This window comes from Rhinatrema bivittatum, chromosome 12 (genome assembly GCF_901001135.1).
Source record: "Rhinatrema bivittatum chromosome 12, aRhiBiv1.1, whole genome shotgun sequence".
Taxonomy (NCBI): Eukaryota; Metazoa; Chordata; class Amphibia; order Gymnophiona; family Rhinatrematidae; genus Rhinatrema; species Rhinatrema bivittatum.
Window position 1 is genome coordinate 51,281,720 of NC_042626.1, and position 21,449 is coordinate 51,303,168.

The following is a 21,449-nucleotide window of genomic DNA, read 5'->3' on the forward strand; positions in this document are numbered from 1 at the left end:
CCTAGTTCTGAAAAGTAATCTGGATTGTAAAGAACACTGGGAGGTGCTCTTTGAATGCAATATTGTTATATCCTTACATGAGGTACGTACATAAAAAGGATGTGAATGCCCAGAATATAGAAATGTGCAGTCTCTTGCTCCTTTTCTCCTACAATGTCAGTTTGCTCATAGACATCTCGCACATCGCAGCAAAACATTTTAAGTCGACTAGCGGGGCAACCCACACCACCTTACCGAGACTGTTCCAGGTCTGACTGCCACCCTCCCTCGAAGAAAAGACCATAATTCCTGCACTTGCAAGTAGATTGTTTATTTTTCCTAGATCCTGTTTCAATCTGCTTTATGACACAGATACAATTACATCAGGGCACCTCATTTCTCCCAGCGGTGAACACTGACAGGTGAAGGTGCCAGGTGCTTTTTTGGCCAGCTCCTAGAGAGGGGAGGAGAGGATGTTGTCTCCTCCCCCTCATACCATTTGACACCTAATATAGTTTATATTGTTGTGGGGCCAATTTAAAGTGAAATCTGCTTTGTGGCACCTATATTACTATTATTATCATGTTTGCATAGAATATACCAGATATCCGCAGTGTCCCACGTGGTTCAATGTAAGAGTTGGGTCCTAGGTGGCAGATGAGGCAGTGGCCAGATACACTGCTATGCTATATTGCTTCTTGCCATGTGATCAATACTGGAAGAGGGGAAGAAGACCAGGAAGAGAATTGGGGGACGGTGTTGTGAAAGAAGGGCTATGAGATGGGGGAAGTTGAGTGAAATTGGGCATGAGGGGTTTACGATAGAGGGACTAGCATCTCATTCCTGAGATCTCCTGATACTGCAATTCCCCACCCACTAACCTCCTTAAAGATCAAAATTAAATATTCAGTCATAAAGGTTGGAAAAGAACTTATGCAAAATAAATTTACCCTATCTGATATGGAAATTACTTCAAAATGTTTTGAAATGTACTGCATAATATCAGAACTGTACAGCAGAACCTAACCCTGCGCAGGAAACTGGGAATTGTCACTCTGGGTGAGTTTAATTAAGGAAGAGGAAACTAAATTTGAGCGAGTTAGCAAGATGAGATCTCTAAGGAGTTTATACAGGAAAATAGCAAGCGGGATGTGTAGGACTCTGGAAAGAGAATGATCAGGAGGGGTGTACGCAAGGATAGGGCCATAATCAGGAGGGGTGTACGCAAGGATAGGGCCATATATGGTAATGGTATGAAAGATGCAAGAAGCAAGGCCTCGGCCTCTGAAACTATCGATGCAAGAAAAAGCAGAATATGGGCAGGGTAGGCGGACAGCTATGCGCCCCCTCCCCCCCTCCCCCCCCCTACATAGACAATTTGGAGCCAGAACAAAAAAACACAGGCTGCAAATCGCATCATAAACCCTGCTTCCAATGAGGCTAATACAATGATGAAGCACTTAGACCCTTTTAAATCAAGGCTCGGGTACCAGCATTATCCGATCTGCCCTGATAAACGGGGTAGGCAGTTACGAAAAATAGCCTGCCTGCATGCATCGTGTGTTTGCCGGTGCCGGGTTAGCTCTATCCGGCCGTGTAGGAATAGCGGAACCTTTTCACAGCACCTGCAGATTAGGAGGCGACCTTGTTTGGAAGGGCAGCGCTCCTCCTTTATCTGCTGCAGGCGAAAGTGACCCAAACGGGCTGAACCTCCTCCTGCCCCCGGGGGGGGGGGGGGGGGAGTCCCCTCGCACACTCGTTGCCCGCCGGAACTGGCTACCGAAGGGGCTCCGAAAGCTTGCAGCCGCCTCTCTTCCCGCTTGCCTCTGCTAAGTATGAGCTCACTTTCCCGTGCAACTGGGGGAGAGAAGGATCAGCCCGGGTCTTGCAGCGTTTCTGCTCTCTCCTCTTAACTAGGCGCGATGTGCCGAAGTACCCCCCTTCCCGAAGTGGTGCTGGTCTGTCCCAACCTGTCTCCCTGGGGAAGAATCACTACGTCAGCGGATCCTCCCATTCCAGCGAGGGGCGGGTTGCAAAAGCGGTGGGAGGTAGGGAGGAGGGTGTCGGCAGAGGAAAACCTGGAGCATCCCTCTTAGTCCTCTCCATGTGAGCATGGTGGTGGGGTAAACGCCCTCTCACCTCTCCTTCCATCCGCAAAGGGGCTGCGGGCTCGTTCCTGGAGAGTTGGCGCGAGCTCCTCATCACCAGCGGCGCGTGCTCCCCTTCCGTCCCCAGCACGAGAGAGAGAGCGCGCGAGGAGCGGCAATGTTCTAGCAATTCCCGCAAAGGACCTGGGGGAGGGGAAGGCGCGGGTGACTTGCAAAAAAAACCCCAAACCCCCCACCAAAAAACACAGTATGGAGCGAAAACTGCTTCACCTCCTCTTTACAGCCTGGATCGGGCTCCTGCAGCCTGCAAACTTTTGCTTGGCGGGTAAGTTACGTCGGGCGTTTTTTATTTCCTCGTCCTGGCACGAGCCGGCGTTTGCACACCTGCTTTGCAGCGCAGCTTGTCAACGTCCCATGCTAGACTGGGTAGCGGCCGTTATTCCGAGGGCCTCGGGACCCTGAACACTCCTCGTGCACCGTTGGAGCAGCGCTGCACTGCAGTACTTGAGCCTCCCAGAAACACCGCAAGGAGCGGGCAAATTTAATGCTAGGAATGTCCTCCATTCAATTTAAGCCCCTTCTATATGCAGTGCGGGGTACTAAATAATATTTGAGAGCAGAGGAAGGCACGCAGTAGTGCCTGAAAGATTGACATTGTGAGTAAGGGCATGCTTAAGGTGGGGATTTTGCCTGGTTGAGTTGTAGGCTCTTCTGTATATCTTTTTTTGGTGCTGTGAGTTGTTATAGTTTGTATGTGGTTAGGGGAAGCGGGATGCAAGATGTTTTTGTCCATGGTGCGGCGTCGCCCTAGGACCCAGCCCACTGCAGTTTCTTTTTTCCTGCAAAGAGCCGCAGTCTCAGGTCCGGTCTGGGAACGGAGGAGTCAATGCGGATCGCTCCTGCGCAAATCCAGGACGCTCTGGAGATCTATTCCCAGGATCCCCTCCCCTCCACATCTGACAGCATGCATGTCCTGGCCAAGATCTGCAGCCTCCTGTCAGCCAGTTTAAAAAAATGTGGTTCTTGCAGCAAGTTAAGTATTGTGCTTTGCTGTATCAGGCCCCTGGAAGGCTAAAAGTAAAGGGGATGCAATTTTCTTGAACGTCTATGACGAGGAGGGCTATAGAGTTGGACCTCTTTTCGTCAGGTTATCGAAGAACAAACCCCTTTGCTGCACGCTGGCCCCATTTTATCCACAGTTGCTTTTTTTTTTTTTTCTGTAGGATTTTTTTTTTTAATTTACTGATTCGTCTTCTCCAAACCCGTGCTCGAGGCGAGTTAAATAATTGTAGTTACGGTAGTTATTTCCCCTGCGATCTAATTTGTAGTCATTGTGCTGTACAGTAGCACTTAAAATGATCTTTCTCTGTAATAAGATGGGGGATGAATTCCAGGTAATAAGATGGATAAAGCTTTTTAAAAGCACTCTGAGTCCCTTTTGTAAACTATCTCCTGGTAACCTCATTTATACTAGATTTTGCTGCATTTTACCCTTCCCCTGCAGGGAAAGTTGGATAAATGCTGTGTAATCTAATGTAGCTCTTCTAAAGATGAGTCGGTTAAGTGATTCCAAGATGTACTTGTTTGAGATATCAAGGATGCCTTTCTAAGTCTTTTTTTTTTTCTTCTTAGCTGATGCTGTAAGCTTTAATGTTTTCTTGCTTATGGTATGGCATATGTATCAGTGTGTTTGCCAGGCTTTTTTTTTTTAGTACTGCAGGAGTCCTGCTAATCAGATAGAAACCTGGAGTTAGAAACATTGGGTAGCATGAATATGGAGTTTGTAATCTTTTCACATGTCATACACAACTAATTTTGCATCTTTTGTAGTTGGTTTTCTATCTTAAACAGTCCTCTTTTTGACCTTGTATAGAGCATTGGAGGCATGATCTTGAGATCTGCTTTCTAGGAATTGGGCAATTGTCTAACTTTAGGTGTCCCGCCCAAGACAGCCATGATGACAGAGAGAACATTTATGGGGTGGTGGGGTGGTGCTTGATCTTGTTCTGGGCTGGAATTTATCCCCCTGTCACTGTTCATTTCAGAAGGCAGCAAAATTTTCTTTGGGTGACACGAAAAAGCACAGGACCGATTCCTGAAAATTCCCCAAACAAGCCAGCTAGGTCTAAGCATTACCTCTGCAGGAATTCTTGAAGTCGATCCATATTTGAATTGGTTGTCCTCATTCCTGTGGCTTAATAATGTGCTGAATCTGGAGCCAGGGTTCTTGTGAGTCCTCCTGACGTAAAGTAAGGAACCTTTTAAAGAAACAGTGTTCCACTTTAGCTGGAGAGTTGCCTCGGTCTGTGTACACCCTATTTATTTAATTTATTTATTTAGCATTTTTTATATACCGAGGTATAGCAGAGTTGCCTTCACTCCGGTTTACCCTAGTCTCCAGGGCACCTGAGAGAGGAAGCCTGGGGGGTGTTGCGAGAGGCTAGGTCTGATTGTCAATCAAACCAAGAACATGGATGTAGAGGAGGGCAGATACAAGCAGTTAGCTAAAGAGAAACTCTGTTGGGGACATAACATGGGGGGGAATCTATTTTCCCAGCCTGAATAGACTACAGGCTGGGAAAATAGATTGCTGCCCTCATTCAGTTCATGCAGCAATGGAGAGACCCAAACAAAGAAGGCCAGGGAGCCGTTTGCTTCTTAGAGCATGGGTCTCTTCCCCCCCCCCCACCCCCCCCAGAATCCTTGTAAAATCAGTAGTTAAAAGGGGTCATAAGAAAAAAAAAGTAATTTTGGGTATTGGTTTTGGGGGAAAAGCAAGAAGGGAGAGGCATTTACTGTGCAAGATAGGAGTGGTAATAGAACAGTGAGAGAGGCGGCAGTTCAGGGGATGGGAGCAAGGAAGGTAAAAGATGGGCAGAAAATGCTACAGACCAACTTCTGCCATATGTTTTCAGCACACGCCTATTATGACAAAACTAAATACATTTTCATCTTTGAGTTATTTATATTCTGCTTTTCCGCGCTTCAAAGCAGATTACATTCAGGTAGTGTAGGTATTCGCCCAACACAGGACAGGAGAGGGCTAGTTTACAGGGAAACCAGTAATTCCCAGGGGCTAATTGCATTATCTGACAAAACAGACTAGCAGTATTCACTTCCTGGCCTCAAGAACCCCATATTTGTCTTGCATGTCTTTGTGCATACGTTTTTAGGATAGCATAGTCTTTTTTTTTTTTTTTAAACATCTGACGCATTATCAAACATTAGCTTACTATTATTATATAATTACTGCACATATTTGTATTATTTGCTTAAATTTAAAAAAGTTCTTCAGTTGAGCTGTTGGGTTGTATTCAGCATTGCAGCTTAGACTATTGAGTAGTTTCCTGTGCAGTGCCAGATAATACTATATATCACTGGTGTTAGTGGGCATGTGTTTCGTCCAACAAGATCTTATATTGCATAAGCCAGTCAGAAATATCACTGTATTACCACTAGTGTAATCTGGGTAACTGGCTCCTATTTTGGTAAGGCTGTCCACATGATATCTCGTGTACCACACACACGTTGTCAGAAACATAAACCTATGGTGGAAGATGATGAATACAAGACCCATTCTGTTGCTGCTGCTTTCCCCTTCTTGTTATAATACCATAGACCCTATGAGATCTGTCTTTTCCACTTTCATTTTTGCCACCTTTGAAGAGTGTTCCATGGATCCATTCCCTTTCTGTAAAAAAAAAAAAAAAAAAAAAGTTTTGTTTCTCCTGAGTCTACCCGCTTTTTGCTAACCATTTATTTTTAATGTATTTTTAAACCTTTGAAACATACTTTTTAATTTTTTTTTTCACTTGGACGACTGTCTCTGTTTGTCCAAGGAGCTGTCCAGACCTTGGTGCTGAACGGCAGTTAAAGTGCTGTAATAAAGCCCGAGGTTTATTGGTCATTCTTGGTTCTATTCTAGACTGCAGTATGTTGTTGTTTCGCTGGAATTCAGTATCTCTTCCACTTCAATAACAAAATCCCCTCTAATTAAAGCTGTGGCGGTAAAAATAAACAAGACAACACTTCTTGTACCATGTTAGTGATTTTGAATAATATGATAAAGCATAAGAGACGTGCCGAGCTAATTCATTTCCTTGGTTGATTAAGACTTCATTGGTTGGAACAGATCAGGAAGGGAAACAGTTTCAAAAACAGCAGCTCATGTGAAATTTGTAAGTTCTCTATTATAATTAATAATGCAGGGTTCTAGCAGCTGTATTCATCTTGATAAAAGTTTTTTGTTTTTTTTGCAGCGTGTGACACCTGGCATTGGACAGCATTCTGCTAAATTAGCAAGGTTCTTTGCATTCTGTGACTATTTTCTTGCTGGTCAATAACAAGTGCCATGCTGGAACAGAGCAGTGGTCCATCAAGTTCCAGCATCTTTCTCAGGCAGGGGCCAGTCTGGGCCACTTGAATGTACTCAATGGAGAGATCCATTCCTTGTTGCTGTTTCCCAGAAGAAATAGGTGGCGAGCCCTAAGTCTGCCTGGCTGGTAATTGTTAATGGACCTGCCTGCTGGGACATTGTCCAAACCTTTTTTTAAACCCAGCCAACTATGCTAGTTGTCTCAACCGCAGCATCTGCTAACAAATAATAAAAAAAAAAGGAAGTATTTAGAGTTCCTGAACATACCCCGATCAGTCCAGAAAAGTGGGTTTTGTATCCCTACCAGCAGGTGGAGTCAGAGAACAGTTAGAACTTTGGGCACTGCTACATAACGACAGTGCCACCTGCAGTCACTCAGTATTTCTCTGACTCCATCGGGTGGTACAGATGCACACCTGCAGTCTTTAGTTATATTTTTTATTTATTTAGTTTGAATTTAATTTTTTGGTTTAAGGTCGCTTCCTGAGGTGTTAGGCGCTTTCGTGGGCCATCCCTCAATAGAAGGCGGGCGTCCGGGGAATTGGATATTTCGCCACAGTTTAGTGTCTGACGACCAGGGGCTCCTGGCTACTCATCACCGTCTCTGCTACAGCTGTTCCCTTGTCTCCTGCAACAGCTTTTCTCTGTGTCTTGGTAAAGTTTAATTAAAAAAAAAAAAAAAAAGCTGTTTTCACTTCGGCTGACTGACAGTCTTCAGTGGTGAGGTAAGGAGAGGTGCAGGAGGGACCGTGTCTTTTAAGGCTGGCTGGGGAAGCTGTCAGCAGTGTTCCCCCTCAGCTCCTGGTCGTTTTCTGAGGGCAAGGGTGAGTTTTTCTCCGTGTGCATCGTTTACTTGCCGCTTCCCTGCTGGGGGCCTTGCAGTTTCACTATAGACAGGCTCCTTTCCTGCGGCACGGCTGTGCGCGTTTTTTTTCTCCTCAGCCGGTAGTCTCTTAGCCCGCAGCATGAAAAGTTTGTTTTTCTGGTCCTGCCTGACTGAAATTTTCTCCACGTCGCAGCTCCGAGCGTTTCTTTTATTATTCGTGCCCTTTTCTATTTCACTTCAGACTATCGACGCGCTGCTGCGAATGGCACCGAAAACAGAATCACAGGCCTGCTGCATGTGTGGGTCACGCGGCCAGGCATTAGATGCGGCCTCCTTATGCGCAGCGTATTCCCTGGGGTTAGAGGGCTCTTCAGGGCTTCTTGCCTCCTCCCTTGGGGAGGGGACGTCTGTCTTGCCTTCGGCTTCGCGGGAACAGGATTCTCCACCTGTTCTAGCCCCAGTGAGGGAAGATATCACCCCAGCCAACTCTCCAGTGGGGGAGGGGGACCCAGAGGGGTTTTCCCCAGAATTTGTCCTCATTTGGCACTAGGCTTTCCTGGCAAGGAAACGCGTGGCGGTAACACGGCCCGGTCTCCTGGGGGCAGGTTTGGACCCGCCTGAGAAAAGAGGTCGGGGTACGGACCCTCATCAGCGCCTCTCTGATCAGGCTCACCCTACAGGGGATTCTCCCCAGGGTAGGCGAGATCCAATCCCAGGGTCTGGGGCGACGCCGACTTCTGGGGTAGTAGGGGCGGCAGACCCGGATCCGCGGCCGGATCAGGCTGATGTGGATACTGATGATCCGGATGAGCCTGATGACCCTCCTGCGGAGGGGGATGACCCCAGGGTGGTGCATTTGTTCAAGTGGGATTAATTAAGATCCCTTATTCCCCAGGTCCTTGAAGTTCTGGATAAACATCCTGCATGAGACTAAATGCACAATTGAATCTTTATGGGTAGAAATCCCTTGTATGTCGGGGAAGACTATAGTGATAGAAGTATACTATCGTCCACCTGGTCAAGATGGTGAGATGGACAGTGAACTGCCAAGAGAAATTAGGGAAGCTAACCAAATTGGTAGTGCAGTAATAATGGGAGACTTCAATTACCCCAATATTGACTGGGTAAATGTATCATCGGGACACGCTAGAGAGATAAAGTTCCTGGATGGAATAAATGATAGCTTTATGGAGCAATTGGTTCAGGAACCGACGAGAGAGGGAGCAATTTTAGATCTAATTCTCAGCGGAGAACAGGATTTGGTGAGAGAGGTAACGGTGGTGGGGCCGCTTGGCAATAGTGATCATAATATGATCAAATTTGATTTAATGACTGGAAGGGGTACAGTAAGCAAATCCACGGCTCTCTTGCTAAACGTTCAAAAGGGAAACTTTGATAAAATGAGAAAAATAGAAAAAAATTGAAAGGAGTAGCTACAAAAGTAAAAAGTGTGCAAGAGGCGTGGTCATTGTTTAAAAAAAAACAAAAAACAAACAAACATCTAGAAGCACAATCCAGATGTATTCCACACGTTAAGAAAGTTAGAAAGAAGGCAAAACGATTACCAGCATGGTTAAAAGGGGAGGTGAAAGAAGCTATTTTAGCCAAAAGATCTTCATTCAAAAATTGGAAGAAGGATCCAACAGAAGAAAATAGGATAATGCATAAACGTTGGCAAGTTAAATGTAAGACATTGATAAGACAGGCTAAGAGAGAATTTGAAAAGAAGTTGGCCGTAGAGACAAAAACTCACAGTAAAAACTTTTAAAAAATATATCCGAAGCAAAAAGCCTGCGAGGGAGTCAGTTGGACCGTTAGATGATGGAGGGGTTAAAGGGGCACTTAGAGAAGATAAGGCCATCGCGGAAAGATTAAATGATTTCTTTTCTTTGGTGTTTACTGAAGAGGATGTTGGGGAGGTACCCGTACTGGAGAAGGTTTTCATGGGTAATGATTCAGATGGACTGAACCAAATCACGGTGAACATAGAAGATGTGGTAGACCTGATTGACAAACTTAAGACTAATAAATCACCTGGACCAGATGGTATACACCCCAGAGTTCTGAAGGAACTAAAAAATGAAATTTCAGACCTATTAGTAAAAATTTGTAACCTGTCATTAAAATCATCCATTGTACCTGAAGACTGGAGGATAGCTAATGTAACCCCCATATTTAAAAAGGGCTCCAGGGGCGATCCGGGAAACTACAGACCGGTTAGCCTGACTTCAGTGCAGGGAAGAATAGTGGAAAATATTCTAAACATTAAAATCACAGAACATATAGAAAGACATGGTTTAGTGGAACAAAGTCAGCATGGCTTTACCCAAGGCAAGTCTTGCCTCACAAATATTCACTTTTTTGAAGGAGTTAATAAACATGTGGATAAAGGTGAACCAGTAGATGTAGTGTACTTGGATTTTCAGAAGGCATTTGACAAAGTTCCTCATGAGAGGCTTCTAGGAAAAATAAAAAGTCATGGGATAGGTGTCTATGTCCTTTTGTGGATTACAAACTGGCTAAAAGACAGGAAACAGAGAGTAGGATTAAATGGACAATTTTCTCAGTGGAAGGGTGTGGGCAGTGGAGTGCCTCAGGGATCTGTATTGGTACCCTTACTTTTCAATATTTTTATAAATGATCTGGAAAGAAATACGACAAGTGACGTAATCAAATTTGCAGATGATACAAAATTGTTCAGAGTAGTTAAATCACAAGCAGATTGTGATAAATTGCAGGAAGACCTTGTGAGGCTGGAAAATTGGGCATCCAAATGGCAGATGAAATTTAATGTGGACAAGTGCAAGGTGATGCATATAGGGAAAAATAACCCATGCTATAGTTACACAATGTTAGGTTCCATATTAGGTGCTACTACCCAAGAAAGAGATCTAGGTGTCATAGTGGACAACACATTTGAAATAGTCGGTTCGGTGTGCTGCGGCAGTCAAAAAAGCAAACAGAATGTTGGGAATTATTAGAAAGGGAATGATGAATAAAACGGAAAATGTCATAATGCCTCTGCATCGCTCCATGGTGAGACCATGGAGCGATGAATACTGTGTACAATTCTGGTCGCCGCATCTCAAAAAAGATATAATTGCGATGGAGAAGGTACAGAGAAGGGCGACCAAAATGATAAAGGGAATGGAACAGCTCCCCTATGAGGAAAGACTAAAGAGGTTAGGACTTTTCAGCTTGGAGAAGAGATGGCTGAGGAGGGATATGATAGAGATGTTTAAAATTATGAGAGGTCTAGAACGGGTAGATGTGAATCGCTTTTTTAATCTTTCGGATAATAGACAAGGGGACACTCCATGAAGTTAGCATGGGGCACATTTAAAACTAATTGGAGAAAGTTCTTTTTCACTCAACGCACAATTAAACTCTGGAATTTGTTGCCAAAAGATGTGGTTAGTGCAGTTAGTATAGCTGTGTTTAAAAAGGGATTGGATAAGTTCTTGGAGAAGAAGTCCATTACCTGCTATTAATTGAGTTGACTTAGAAAATAGCCACTGCTATTACTAGCAATGGTAACATGGAATAGACTTAGTTTTTGGGTACTTGCCAGGTTCTTATGGCCTGGATTGGCCACTGTTGGAAACAGGATGCAGGGCTTGATGGACCCTTGTTCTGACCCAGTATGGCATGTTCTTATGACTTACGGTTTCTCAAGAAGAGTCTGACAAAGAGGGCGTCAATCCAGTTCTTGACGGCATTAGGGGTCCCACAATATCTTTTCCTCTGCCTAAGAAGGTTCGCAAACTAGTGACCTGGGAGTGGGAGACTCCGGATTGAAGGTGGGCAGAGCTATGGCGAAACTGTACCCATTTTCGTCTGTTTTGGATTTACTGAAGATTCCAAAGGTGGACACCACGGACTCGGCAGTCTCTAAAAAGACCACTATCCCGGTTGCTGGGGCGGCTGCCCTTAAGGATATGCAGGACCGCAAGCTGGAGATCCAGTTGAAGCGAGCATTCGAGGTTGCCGTGCTAAGCTTTCGGGCAGTGGTTTGCACTACCCTCATGCAGAGGCTCTGTCTGTGTTGGGTCCAGGAGTCGGCTGCCGGGGCTGATACGGGCGATAGTGGGGCTCTGCAGTCCGCCCGCCTAGAAGCAGGTATCGCTTAAGTTGCAGATGCTTTGTATGATCTGGTGAGGACCTTGGCGAGAGGTATGGTGTCCTTTGTGTCAGCGCGGCTTCTCCTCTGGCTGAGAAATTGGGCGACGGATTTGTCCTCCAAGTCCCAGCTTTGTAATCTACCCTTTAAGGGCAAGCTCCTGTTTGGGGAGGATATGGATCAGCTAGTAAGGCTGCTTGCCGAATCCAAGGGCAATCAGTTGCCGGAAGATAAAAGATCTTCTAAGAAAGTTTTCCCTCAAGCTAGGTTTCGGGACTCTCGCCGCTTCAGAGCGGGTAGATACTCCACACCTCCTGCTTCTAAACCTGCTTCGGGGCACCAGGAGTCCTTTCGAGGGGGTTGCTAGCCCGGAAGAGATTCGGGACATCTTGGTGCAGGAAGTAATAAAAACCCCCAATGAAGCCACGAGCATCCATTCCTTCTTTGAAGCTGTCGGAGGCAGATTATCCAACTTTTACATGGAACAGGCAAGAATTATGTCAGACCGCTGGGTCTTAGAAGTGATCAAAGACGGGTATGCACTAGAAGTCTTGCGCCCGGTACGGGAGGTTTTTGTGGAGTCCCGAGTGGCCTCAAGTGTCAAGTGAGAGGCGGTCCGGGTGACTCTACAACGACTTCTCGAGCTCAAAGCTATTGTCCCAGTTCCGGAGGCTCAACAGGGTCGAGGTCGGTACTGCGTGTACTTTGTGGTCCCCAAGAAGGAGAGCACGTTTTGGCTCATCCTCGATCTGCAGAAGGTGAGCCGTTGCGTTCGGGTTTCTCGCTTTCGTATGGAAATCCTGAGGACAGTGATGGCCGCAGTTCAAAAAGGGGAGTTTCTCGCTTCTCTGGACCTCACGGAGGTGTATTTACACATTCTAATCCGGCTGAATCACAAGAGGTTTCTGCGGTTCAAGGTCTTGAGACGACACTTCCAATTTCAAGCCCTCCCATTTGGTCTCGCAACAGCTCCTTGCACGTTCACCAAGGTAATGGTGGTGGTGGCGGCCTTCCTTCGTCAGGAGGGAATCTTGGTCCACCCGTACCTGGATGACTGGTTGATTCGCGTGAAGTCTCGGATGGACTGCGAGAGATCAATGCACATGGTGATGTTCACATTGCGATCCCTAGGTTGGATAATCAATGTGCAGAAGAGTCACTTGGAACCCACTCAGAAGTTGATTTATCTCTGAGCCCAATTCAATACCTTGCTGGGCAAAGTGTTTCTAGTGGCGGACCGAATAGGGAAGTTGCAAGAACAAATACATTCCCTTCTTCGAAGGAACAATCCCACAGTGTGGCATTATCTTCAAGTCCTGGGCTCCATGGCTTCAACCATGGACTTGGTTCCTTGGGCGTTCGCTCATTATGACCTTTACAGCGTGCGCTTTTGTCTCGCTGGAGCCCGGTGTCTGAGCAATTCCATCTACCAATGCCTCTACTTCCGGAATCCAGAGCCAGTCTGTCATGGTGGCTGTCACTGGACAATCTGGAACAGGGGGTGGATTGGGACACTCCGAATTGGCTGATAATCTTCACAGATGCCAGCCTCTCAGGTTGGGGGGCGGTGTATGCAGAGAGGTCCGCCCAAGGGCTGTGGTCGGCGATGGAAAGATCCTGGTCCATAAACCAGCTCAAGACCAGGGCTGTATGTCTGGCCCTGCGAGCGTTTCTTCCCTGGATTGAGGGCAGAATGGTGCGAGTCTTCTCGGACAATGCAATAACGGTGGCGTACATCAACCAGCAAGGTGGAACTCGAAGTCCCGCTGTAGCACTGGAGGCACGTCTTCTGTTCACCTGGGCGGAGTGCCATCTCGAGGGCATTGCTGCATTCCATGTCGCAGGAATAGAGAATGTGCATGCTTATTATCTCAGCTGTCAGCAACTAGACCCAGGGGAATGGGAACTATCTCTCGAGGCGTGGAATCTCATTTGCGCCAGATCGAGGAACTCCTCAGCTGGATCTGATGGCAACGTAGGCAAACGCAAAAACAGTTCATTTTTTCAGCCACCGCCGAGAACAAGGCTCGGTGGGCATAGACACTCTCGTGTGTCCTTGGCCCATGGGAATTCTGCTGTATGCCTTCCTGCCTTGGCCCCTCATAGGTTGGCTTCTCCATCGCATAGAGCGGCACCCGGGAAGAATGATTCTGGTGGCGCCAGAGTGGCCACGTTGTCCATGGTTCGCGGATCTGGTACACTTGGCTCTAGAGGGTCCACTTCAGCTGGCTCATCTAACGCATCAGCTCCGTCAGGGGCCCATATTTTTGGATCGGGAGGATCGCTTCTCTCTCGTGGCTTGGCTTTTGAGAGGCGACGTTTGTGCTTGAGGGGTTATTCAGAACAAGTCATTTCCACCCTCCTACAGGCGAGACGCCCAGCCACCTCTATGGCCTATGTGAGAGTTTGGAAACTTTTTTTGAGACGTGGTGTCATCAGCGTTCCTGCAAAACGCTCACCCTTATACACAAAAAAATAAACAACAACAAAATGGTCTGGCTAAACAACACCATCCAACCATATATCACACAAAGAACTCTCAGATCCTCCAACTCAGGTCTCCTCTCCATCCCAAATCTCAAAAATGCTCACCTCTATGCAACACGCAAACGAGCCATTTCAACTGCTGGCCCTATCCTGTGGAACTCCCTCCCCACACTTCTCAGAAACGAACCCTCACCCCAAGCCTTTAAAAAACAGCTCAAAACATGGCTGTTCTTAAAAGCCTTCCCTCCTGAACCCCAACATCCTAAAATACATGTTCTTGAAAGCCTCTCCGCTTGACTACTACCCTGCACTAACGCATAACCCCCCCTCCCCCCCTTCACCTCCCCTCCCCCCTCCTTTCCCTCCCTCTCCCCCTCCCTGCACTCCCTCCTCCCTGTCCCCCCTCTACTCGTAACCAAATCATATTGTACATTTTGTATATAGGCTATAGGCCATTTCTCTATACCCACATTTAAGTATATTCAGCTGTTACAATGTTTCTTGTATTAATTGTTTAATTAATTATCTTGTTACAATGTAAAATAGGGCAGTTCTCGCCCTATTCAACCTGTTATCTGGAAACCGATGTGATATTTCGATCGAATGTCGGTATACAAAAGAAATAAATAAATAAATAATAAATAAATAAATAAACCCTTTAGCGGTGCAAGTTCCTCGGGTGCAACAGGGCCTCGCTAAGGGCTTGGCGTTCAATTCCCTTCGTGTACAAGTTACAGCTCTAAGTGCCTTGCGGGGAAACTTTGACGGCTGTTTGCTGGCAGCGCATCCGGATATTGCTCGGTTTCTTAAGGGTGTCAAACATTTGCACCCTCCCATCCATTCGGTGTGTCCGGATTGGAGTTTGAATTTTGTCCTGTGAGTTCTATGTGGCGCTCCTTTTGAGCCTCTTCGTGGAGTTTCCTGGAAAGATCTGTCTTTGAAAACTGTTTTCTTGGTGGCCATTTGCTTGGCCCGTCGGATCTGAGTTTCAGGCGCTGTCTTGTCGGGATCCTTTTCTTCGGATTTACGATGATCGGGTATCGTTACGTACGGTTCCATCCTTTGTCCCTAAGGTGGTTTCAGCCTTTCACGCCAATCAAGCTGTGGAGCTTCCGGGGTTCCCTAACTGGTCCCGGGAGTCTTCTCAGAACAGAGACCTTCATATTTTGGATGTGTGGTGCGCCTTATTGCGTTATCTGGAGGTTACCAATGATTTCAGACATTCTGATCATTTGTTCGTTCTCTTTGGTGGCCCAAAGAAGGGGGACAAAGCGTCAAAGGCGACCATATCTCGGTGGATTAAGGAAGCCATTTGCGCGGCATACATAGCCCGAGGGCGTCAGGTGCCTTTGGGTCTCAGAGCTCATTCCACTAGGGCTCAGGCTACCTCCTGGCCAGAGTGTCAGTTACTGTCGCCTCAGGAGATCTGTAGGGCGGTGGTGTGGTAGTCTATTCACACTTTTACGAAACATTACCGATTGGACGTTAAGGCTTCTGATGAATCGTCCTTCGGGGAGAGTGTGCTTCGTGCGGGTCTTTCGGGTTCCCGCCCAGTGTAGGGTGGCTTGGGTACATCCCACTTTTCTGGACTGATCTGTGGTATTACAGGAACGAAAATTAGCAGGTAAGAACCAGTTTTCATATTGAGTTCATAAGCTTCTTGTGGGTCCCTTCTTCTCATCTGAGAAAGAGACCTAAATGATCTTGAAGGCTCATGCACTACACCATACATACATACATACATACATTTTCCATTGGACTGGTGAGAATGTTGTCACGGCTTGCAGAGAATCTGCTGTCTTCTTGGTCTTTGGGCTAAGTTGAAATGTTGCAAGGTCTGTTCTTGGGCTCAGGATAGTTTCTTCTTGGCCTGTGTCTGAGAAACTGTACAGTATGGGAAGGGAGGGAAGCGGTGGTTAATACCCTGACACCTGACTCCCTCCCACTGGGGAAATAATTGTTATGAATACTGCCAACGCAGGAAGATTTAAAATGTAAATACTGCTGCTTGTGCATAGTGGTTGGTTTTTTTTTTTTGATCATTATTTTAAGAGTAGTGCTAGAAACTTGTTAGGACTGATAACATTTCACTGTGTTAATCTAATCCAGTAAGTAGTGTATGTAGTGGCTTCTATTATAATCACTTACAATAGCTTAAGCACAGGAGAATGTCAGCTGTCGCCTCATGAGTGTACAGATCCTCAATGGCTGCAGATTTAAGGGAGATTGTGCTGTAAAACTGTGTGCACCTAGTTTCTGCTGCCAAATTTAATTCTCATGGGCATACATCTGCAGAGCACATTGTACTGATTTGTGAAATTATGATTTTTGATGTGTGTTGCACTTTTCATGATACTTCAAAACTGGCTACATTCAGCTTCTGTAGTTATTTCCCTATCCTTGGAGGGCTTACAGTCTGAATTAATTTTCAAAGGTGTTGCACGCGTAACATTACTGCATATGCATATAAGTAACTTGTACTCATGTACATGGTATTTTATAAATATCAAAAGTGTGCGCTCGGGTGTGGACCCTTGTCCTGGAGCAGAGGAGAACGGCTCCCTGGAAGGGACCAGGAAGCACCTGCCCCCAGGGGGCGGAGCACTGGAGGAGACAAAAGCTAGGATGAGCTTCACCACTGGAAGCCCCCGGGAGGAGCCCGTAGGGACCTGGGCTGCTAGATGGGCCTCGCAGGGTCTCCTGGAGAGATGGAAGTCCGGTGTGCCCACAGACAGGAGAGGAGTGCGGTCAGGTTCGAGACTGGAGGTCAGATGGAGCAGGGAGGAACAGAACAGAGATGGTGACGACAAGGCTAGGAACAGAGCCAGAATCTGGAGACGTGGTCAAGCAGGCAGAGGTCAGAATCCGGGAGTCAGTCCGAGGAGTGGTCAACAAAGCAGGGGTCAGGTTCCAGAGGTCAGACGAGGTCATAGGCAGGCCGAGGTCAGAAGGCAGGCAGTAGGCAGGCAAGTCAAGGAACAGGTTGAGGTCAGCAGGCAGGCAGGTCAAGGAGCAAGCCGAGGTCAGTACCAGTAAGACAGTCCGGAGGTACTACCTGGGGAGGCGGACAGACGAACAGGAACAGAAGAACGCTGGAGAACTAGGATGCAGGAACAAAACTGGAACAGAAGGATCCTGGAACGAGAGTTGGAACAAGGCTGGAACAAGGTTCAGATGAGGTGACAATCTAGTAAGACACTAACCCTATTGCCAAGTCAAGGAAGTACAGGCAGGGACTTCCTTATATCAGGGAATCAATCAGGGTGCGCCATGGAGCTAGGACCCGCCTCTGGCCCTATAAGAGGCCGGGCGGTCTACGTGCGCGTAGGGGTGTGGCCAACGCCACCAAGGACGCCAAGCTCCGGCGTGAGGCCTGGTGCGCAGTGGAAGGCCCGGCAATCGCCGCCACGGAACGCTGAGGCCTGGAAGAGCTTGCAGCTGCTGCTAGGGAGGCCAACCCAGGACCTGCTGTGGAACCAGAGAGGTGAGCAAGCCCAGGCGCGGACGGGGTGCATAACAAAAAGTGTGCATAACAAAGTGTGCATGTATTTTCAGTTTTGCATGAACCATTTACCTGTGCAAAAAAAAGGGGCAGTCTAGGGCCATTCCAGGTGGGGCCAAAATTGCATGCACAAATTGCTATTTTATAAGACATTTACAAAAATACAGTAGGCAACGTAATTATCTAGTGCACAGGATTTCAGAATCATCTGATGTCTGCTATTGTTGGGTGGGAGGTCTGGGCAAACTGGGAGAAGCTCAAGATGAAGTACTAGGAGGGTCTTGCTGAACTGGAAATGGACTGGGTGAACTGGTGGAGGAATCTGCAAACTGGTGATTTCAAATAGATCTGCATATTTAAAAATAATACCTGCCTCTGTGTATCAATCAGGGTTTTACGAGAACAAACTCTCTCTCTCTCTCTCTTTCTCTCTCTCATATATATTTATATATAATAGGTAGAAAAGGTATGCATTTTCAATGCATTGCTGATATTCATGTGTACTGAAACATACTTGCATTTGTTAGGGGGTGGACAAGCATATATCTTATAAGCTGTATGGACCAGATACATGCAGGTTATACTATAGTACAGTGGTTTCCAAACTGTCCTGGAGGACCCCTAGCCAGTTGGGTTTTCAGGATATCCACAGTGAATATGCATGAGATAAATTTGCATGCTATGGAGGTAGTGCATATAAATTTATCTCTTACATATTCATTGTGGATATCCTAAAAACCCGACCAGCAGAGGGGGGGGGGGGGGTCCTCCAGGACAGGTTTGGAAACCTCTGTATTAGGCCACTGCTCCACAGTCTTTCATAGTCTTTACTCTTTCAACAATAAAAACAAAAATTATTGTGCACAAGCTCCTATGTGATCACTAATGAATAACAATTGGGGGGGAGGGTGTCTCAAAATATACCCGAGAACATCTTGCATATTAACATAGACATGAGATCACTGTAGGCGAATCGGATAATTCTGCTTGTTTGGTTCCAAAAGCAATTCTCGAAATATGATGATTCATTCTACAGTTAATCCTTGGCAAAGTTGTCCATGCTATCAGCTGTCTCCTTGCCCCCTCAGTATCTGTGCTGTGCTGTGCAGTGCTTGCTTCCATGCATCAGATCCGTGATCCAGATGGTTAAGCAGTGTAAGAAAACACGAGCATCCTGTGCTCTTTAATAAAATTATTGCTCAGAAAACCTCCTTCATGGTCACACATTTTGTGTATGTGTATTTAGCCAATTTTTTTTAAATCACAGTTCAGTTTTTACTATTCCATATGGGGCTTCTTGCTTCCACAGTTGCCTTAAGTGGTGTGACCCCCATCATTAGCAATTTTGGGGGGAATTTTCCCCACCAACTGAACTACCACATCCCTGCCTGCCATCCGTTCTTCTCCCTGGCTTGGTCATCGTAGTCACTGTTTGTGGCCGAGAGATACCAGAATGCAGCTCCCTTTAGAGCCGGTGCATGTGTGCTCTTGTGCCAGTCTGCAGGTATTGCCACGACACGACAGCCAGACTTCCACCCTCTTGGGGGGCAGGGGTGGGGGGGGCATCATGGATGTTGTCTGGATAGTGCCCTCAGTCCCGGCTGGTCAGAGGATTGGAAATCCAGTCCCAAAATTTGAATGTGTCCTGGATCCTCTCTGCAGTAGTGCATGAGAGCGATGCCACTGGACATCACTTTTTAACTGCGCCATATAAAAATAGCTCCCAGTTTTTCCTTTATTTTATTTCTTTTTTTTTGGTGATAAATCCAGATAGATAGCAACAGAGTTGGTTTTATCTGTATTTATTTCTGGGTCTCTAAGAAATTGAGAAAAGCTGATGCACATAACCAGTACTGAAAGCCGTGATTAAGGCAAAGGAAGTTAAATGTGATTAAGGCAAAGGAAGTTAAATGTTCCACTGACCAGATGCAGCAGGGCATCTGGTCAGTGGAACAATACAATGAGAAGAGAAAGGAATACAATGAGAAAGGAATACAATGAGAAGAGAAAGGAATGATGAATAAAACAGAAAATGTCATAATGCCTCTGTATCGCTCCATGGTGAGACCGCACCTTGAATACTGTGTACAATTCTGGTCGCCGCATCTCAAAAAAGATATAATTGCGATGGAGAAGGTACAGAGAAGGGCTACCAAAATGATAAGGGGAATGGAACAACTCCCCTATGAGGGAAGACTAAAGAGGTTAGGACTTTTCAGCTTGGAGAAGAGACGACTGAGGGGGGATATGATAGAGGTGTTTAAAATCATGAGAGGTCTAGAACGGGTAGATGTGAATCGGTTATTTACTCTTTCGGATAGTAGAAAGACTAGGGGACACTCCATGAAGTTAGCATGGGGCACATTTAAAACTAATCGGAGAAAGTTCTTTTTTACTCAACACACAATTAAACTCTGGAATTTGTTGCCAGAGAATGTGGTTCGTGCAGTTAGTATAGCTGTGTTTAAAAAAAGATTGGATAAGTTCTTGGAGGAGAAGTCCATTACCTGCTATTAAGTTCACTTAGAGAATAGCCACTGCCATTAGCAATGGTTACATGGAATAGACTTAGTTTTTGGGTACTTGCCAGGTTCTTATGGCCTGGATTGGCCACTGTTGGAAACAGGATGCTGGGCTTGATGGACCCTTGGTCTGACCCAGTATGGCATTTTCTTATGTTCTTATGACTTCAGAAATTTTATTTTAAATTTGTTTATTGAAAAATACAGCGTTTACAATATTGTGTAACATGTAATTGGTTCTTTTACATGCTGCATAAACATGTACAAATATTTTATTTACCCCTTAACAACCCCTCCATACTTTACATTCCTCCTCCCCATCTTCATCACCTATACTGTCAGCAACTATTTTTTCAATGTAATGTCTATATCCCCTTGTCACAGTGGCCCAAGTGTCCACTTCATGCCATTCCTTGTAGAGCCATAACTTTTTTTTTTTTTTTTTTAGCATATTGCCTGGACAGAGAAGAGAGGTCCCCCTAATAAAGTAGTTTTGGCATTAAAATTGTCTCTGAGCAAGAACTTGATCCATAAATATCTTCCTCCAAAAACCTTGTATTTTAACGTAAGTCCAAAAGGATTTCCTAAGTGTACCAACTCACATTTAATTCATTGTTCTGATTTAGCAAATCAGGCCAGATATACATGCTTCTGTGATAGATATGATCTGGTCAAGAACTTAGGCCCAGATTTTCAAAGCCCGACCCGCGTAAAGCCAGGTGCAAACGGTAAGTTAAAGAATGGGGGGGGGAGGGGGGTTAGAATAGGGCTAGGGGATGGGAAGGTTAGGGGGAAAGGAAGTTCCCTCACAGGCCGCTTCTAAATTGGAGCGGCCTGGGAGGGAAAGGGTGAAGGTTGCGGGCGTCGGTGTGCGCAAGATGCACTAGTGTGTATCCCCTTGCGTGCGCAGACCCCCGATTTTATAACATGCGCGCACCTGCTCGCGTATGTTATAAAATTGGGTGTCCATGTGCGTGTGCCGGGTAGTGCGCGCATATGGACGCCCGTAGGTTTTAAAATCCGGCCCATAGTGTTTTGTGCAGCAGTATATTATTTGTGATCTTAGTGACTTGACCAAGTAACCAATAAAGTTATTGATTGTGTCCATTTGAGCAACAATGTGCAAAAATTCCAGTCTTTGTAAATCATTAGAATTGTTAAATATAACGATGACAGTGAAAGTTTGAGGACTACCCAAGTCAATCAAGCCTGTATTGCGAGTCATGTGCCTTAGAGATACGTATATAATCTTTTTCCATTGGATGTAAGTGTCTCCACACATCCTGTAGCCTTAAATTCTGACTTAGGGAATGCTATGCCTCTTGTCTGAAGGGTTAGAGGTCCTAGTGAGATGCCTATCTATTTCAATATCCAACACCATTGAAATCATTTTCCAGCAATATTGGAATATGACTTCAATTTGTCAACAAGTTCACTCATTTAGTTTAAAAAAAATGATTATAAACACTGGGGTATATATATATATATATGCCCCCAGTCTTTCCCTATCAATATAGATTTATCTGACCA

General features: G+C 45.9%; 1 protein-coding gene across 1 annotated transcript in view; it reads left to right on the forward strand.

The window, feature by feature from the left end:
• Positions 1-1,694: 1,694 nt before the first annotated feature.
• The window catches only part of CNTNAP1 (contactin associated protein 1), a 166,281-nt gene continuing 146,526 nt past the window's right edge, over positions 1,695-21,449 (forward strand). The window contains exon 1 of the mRNA XM_029573972.1: positions 1,695-2,412. Within this exon, the coding sequence (XP_029429832.1) occupies positions 2,337-2,412 (76 nt within the window). The 5' untranslated portion in view covers positions 1,695-2,336. The remainder of the gene's footprint in view (positions 2,413-21,449) is intronic.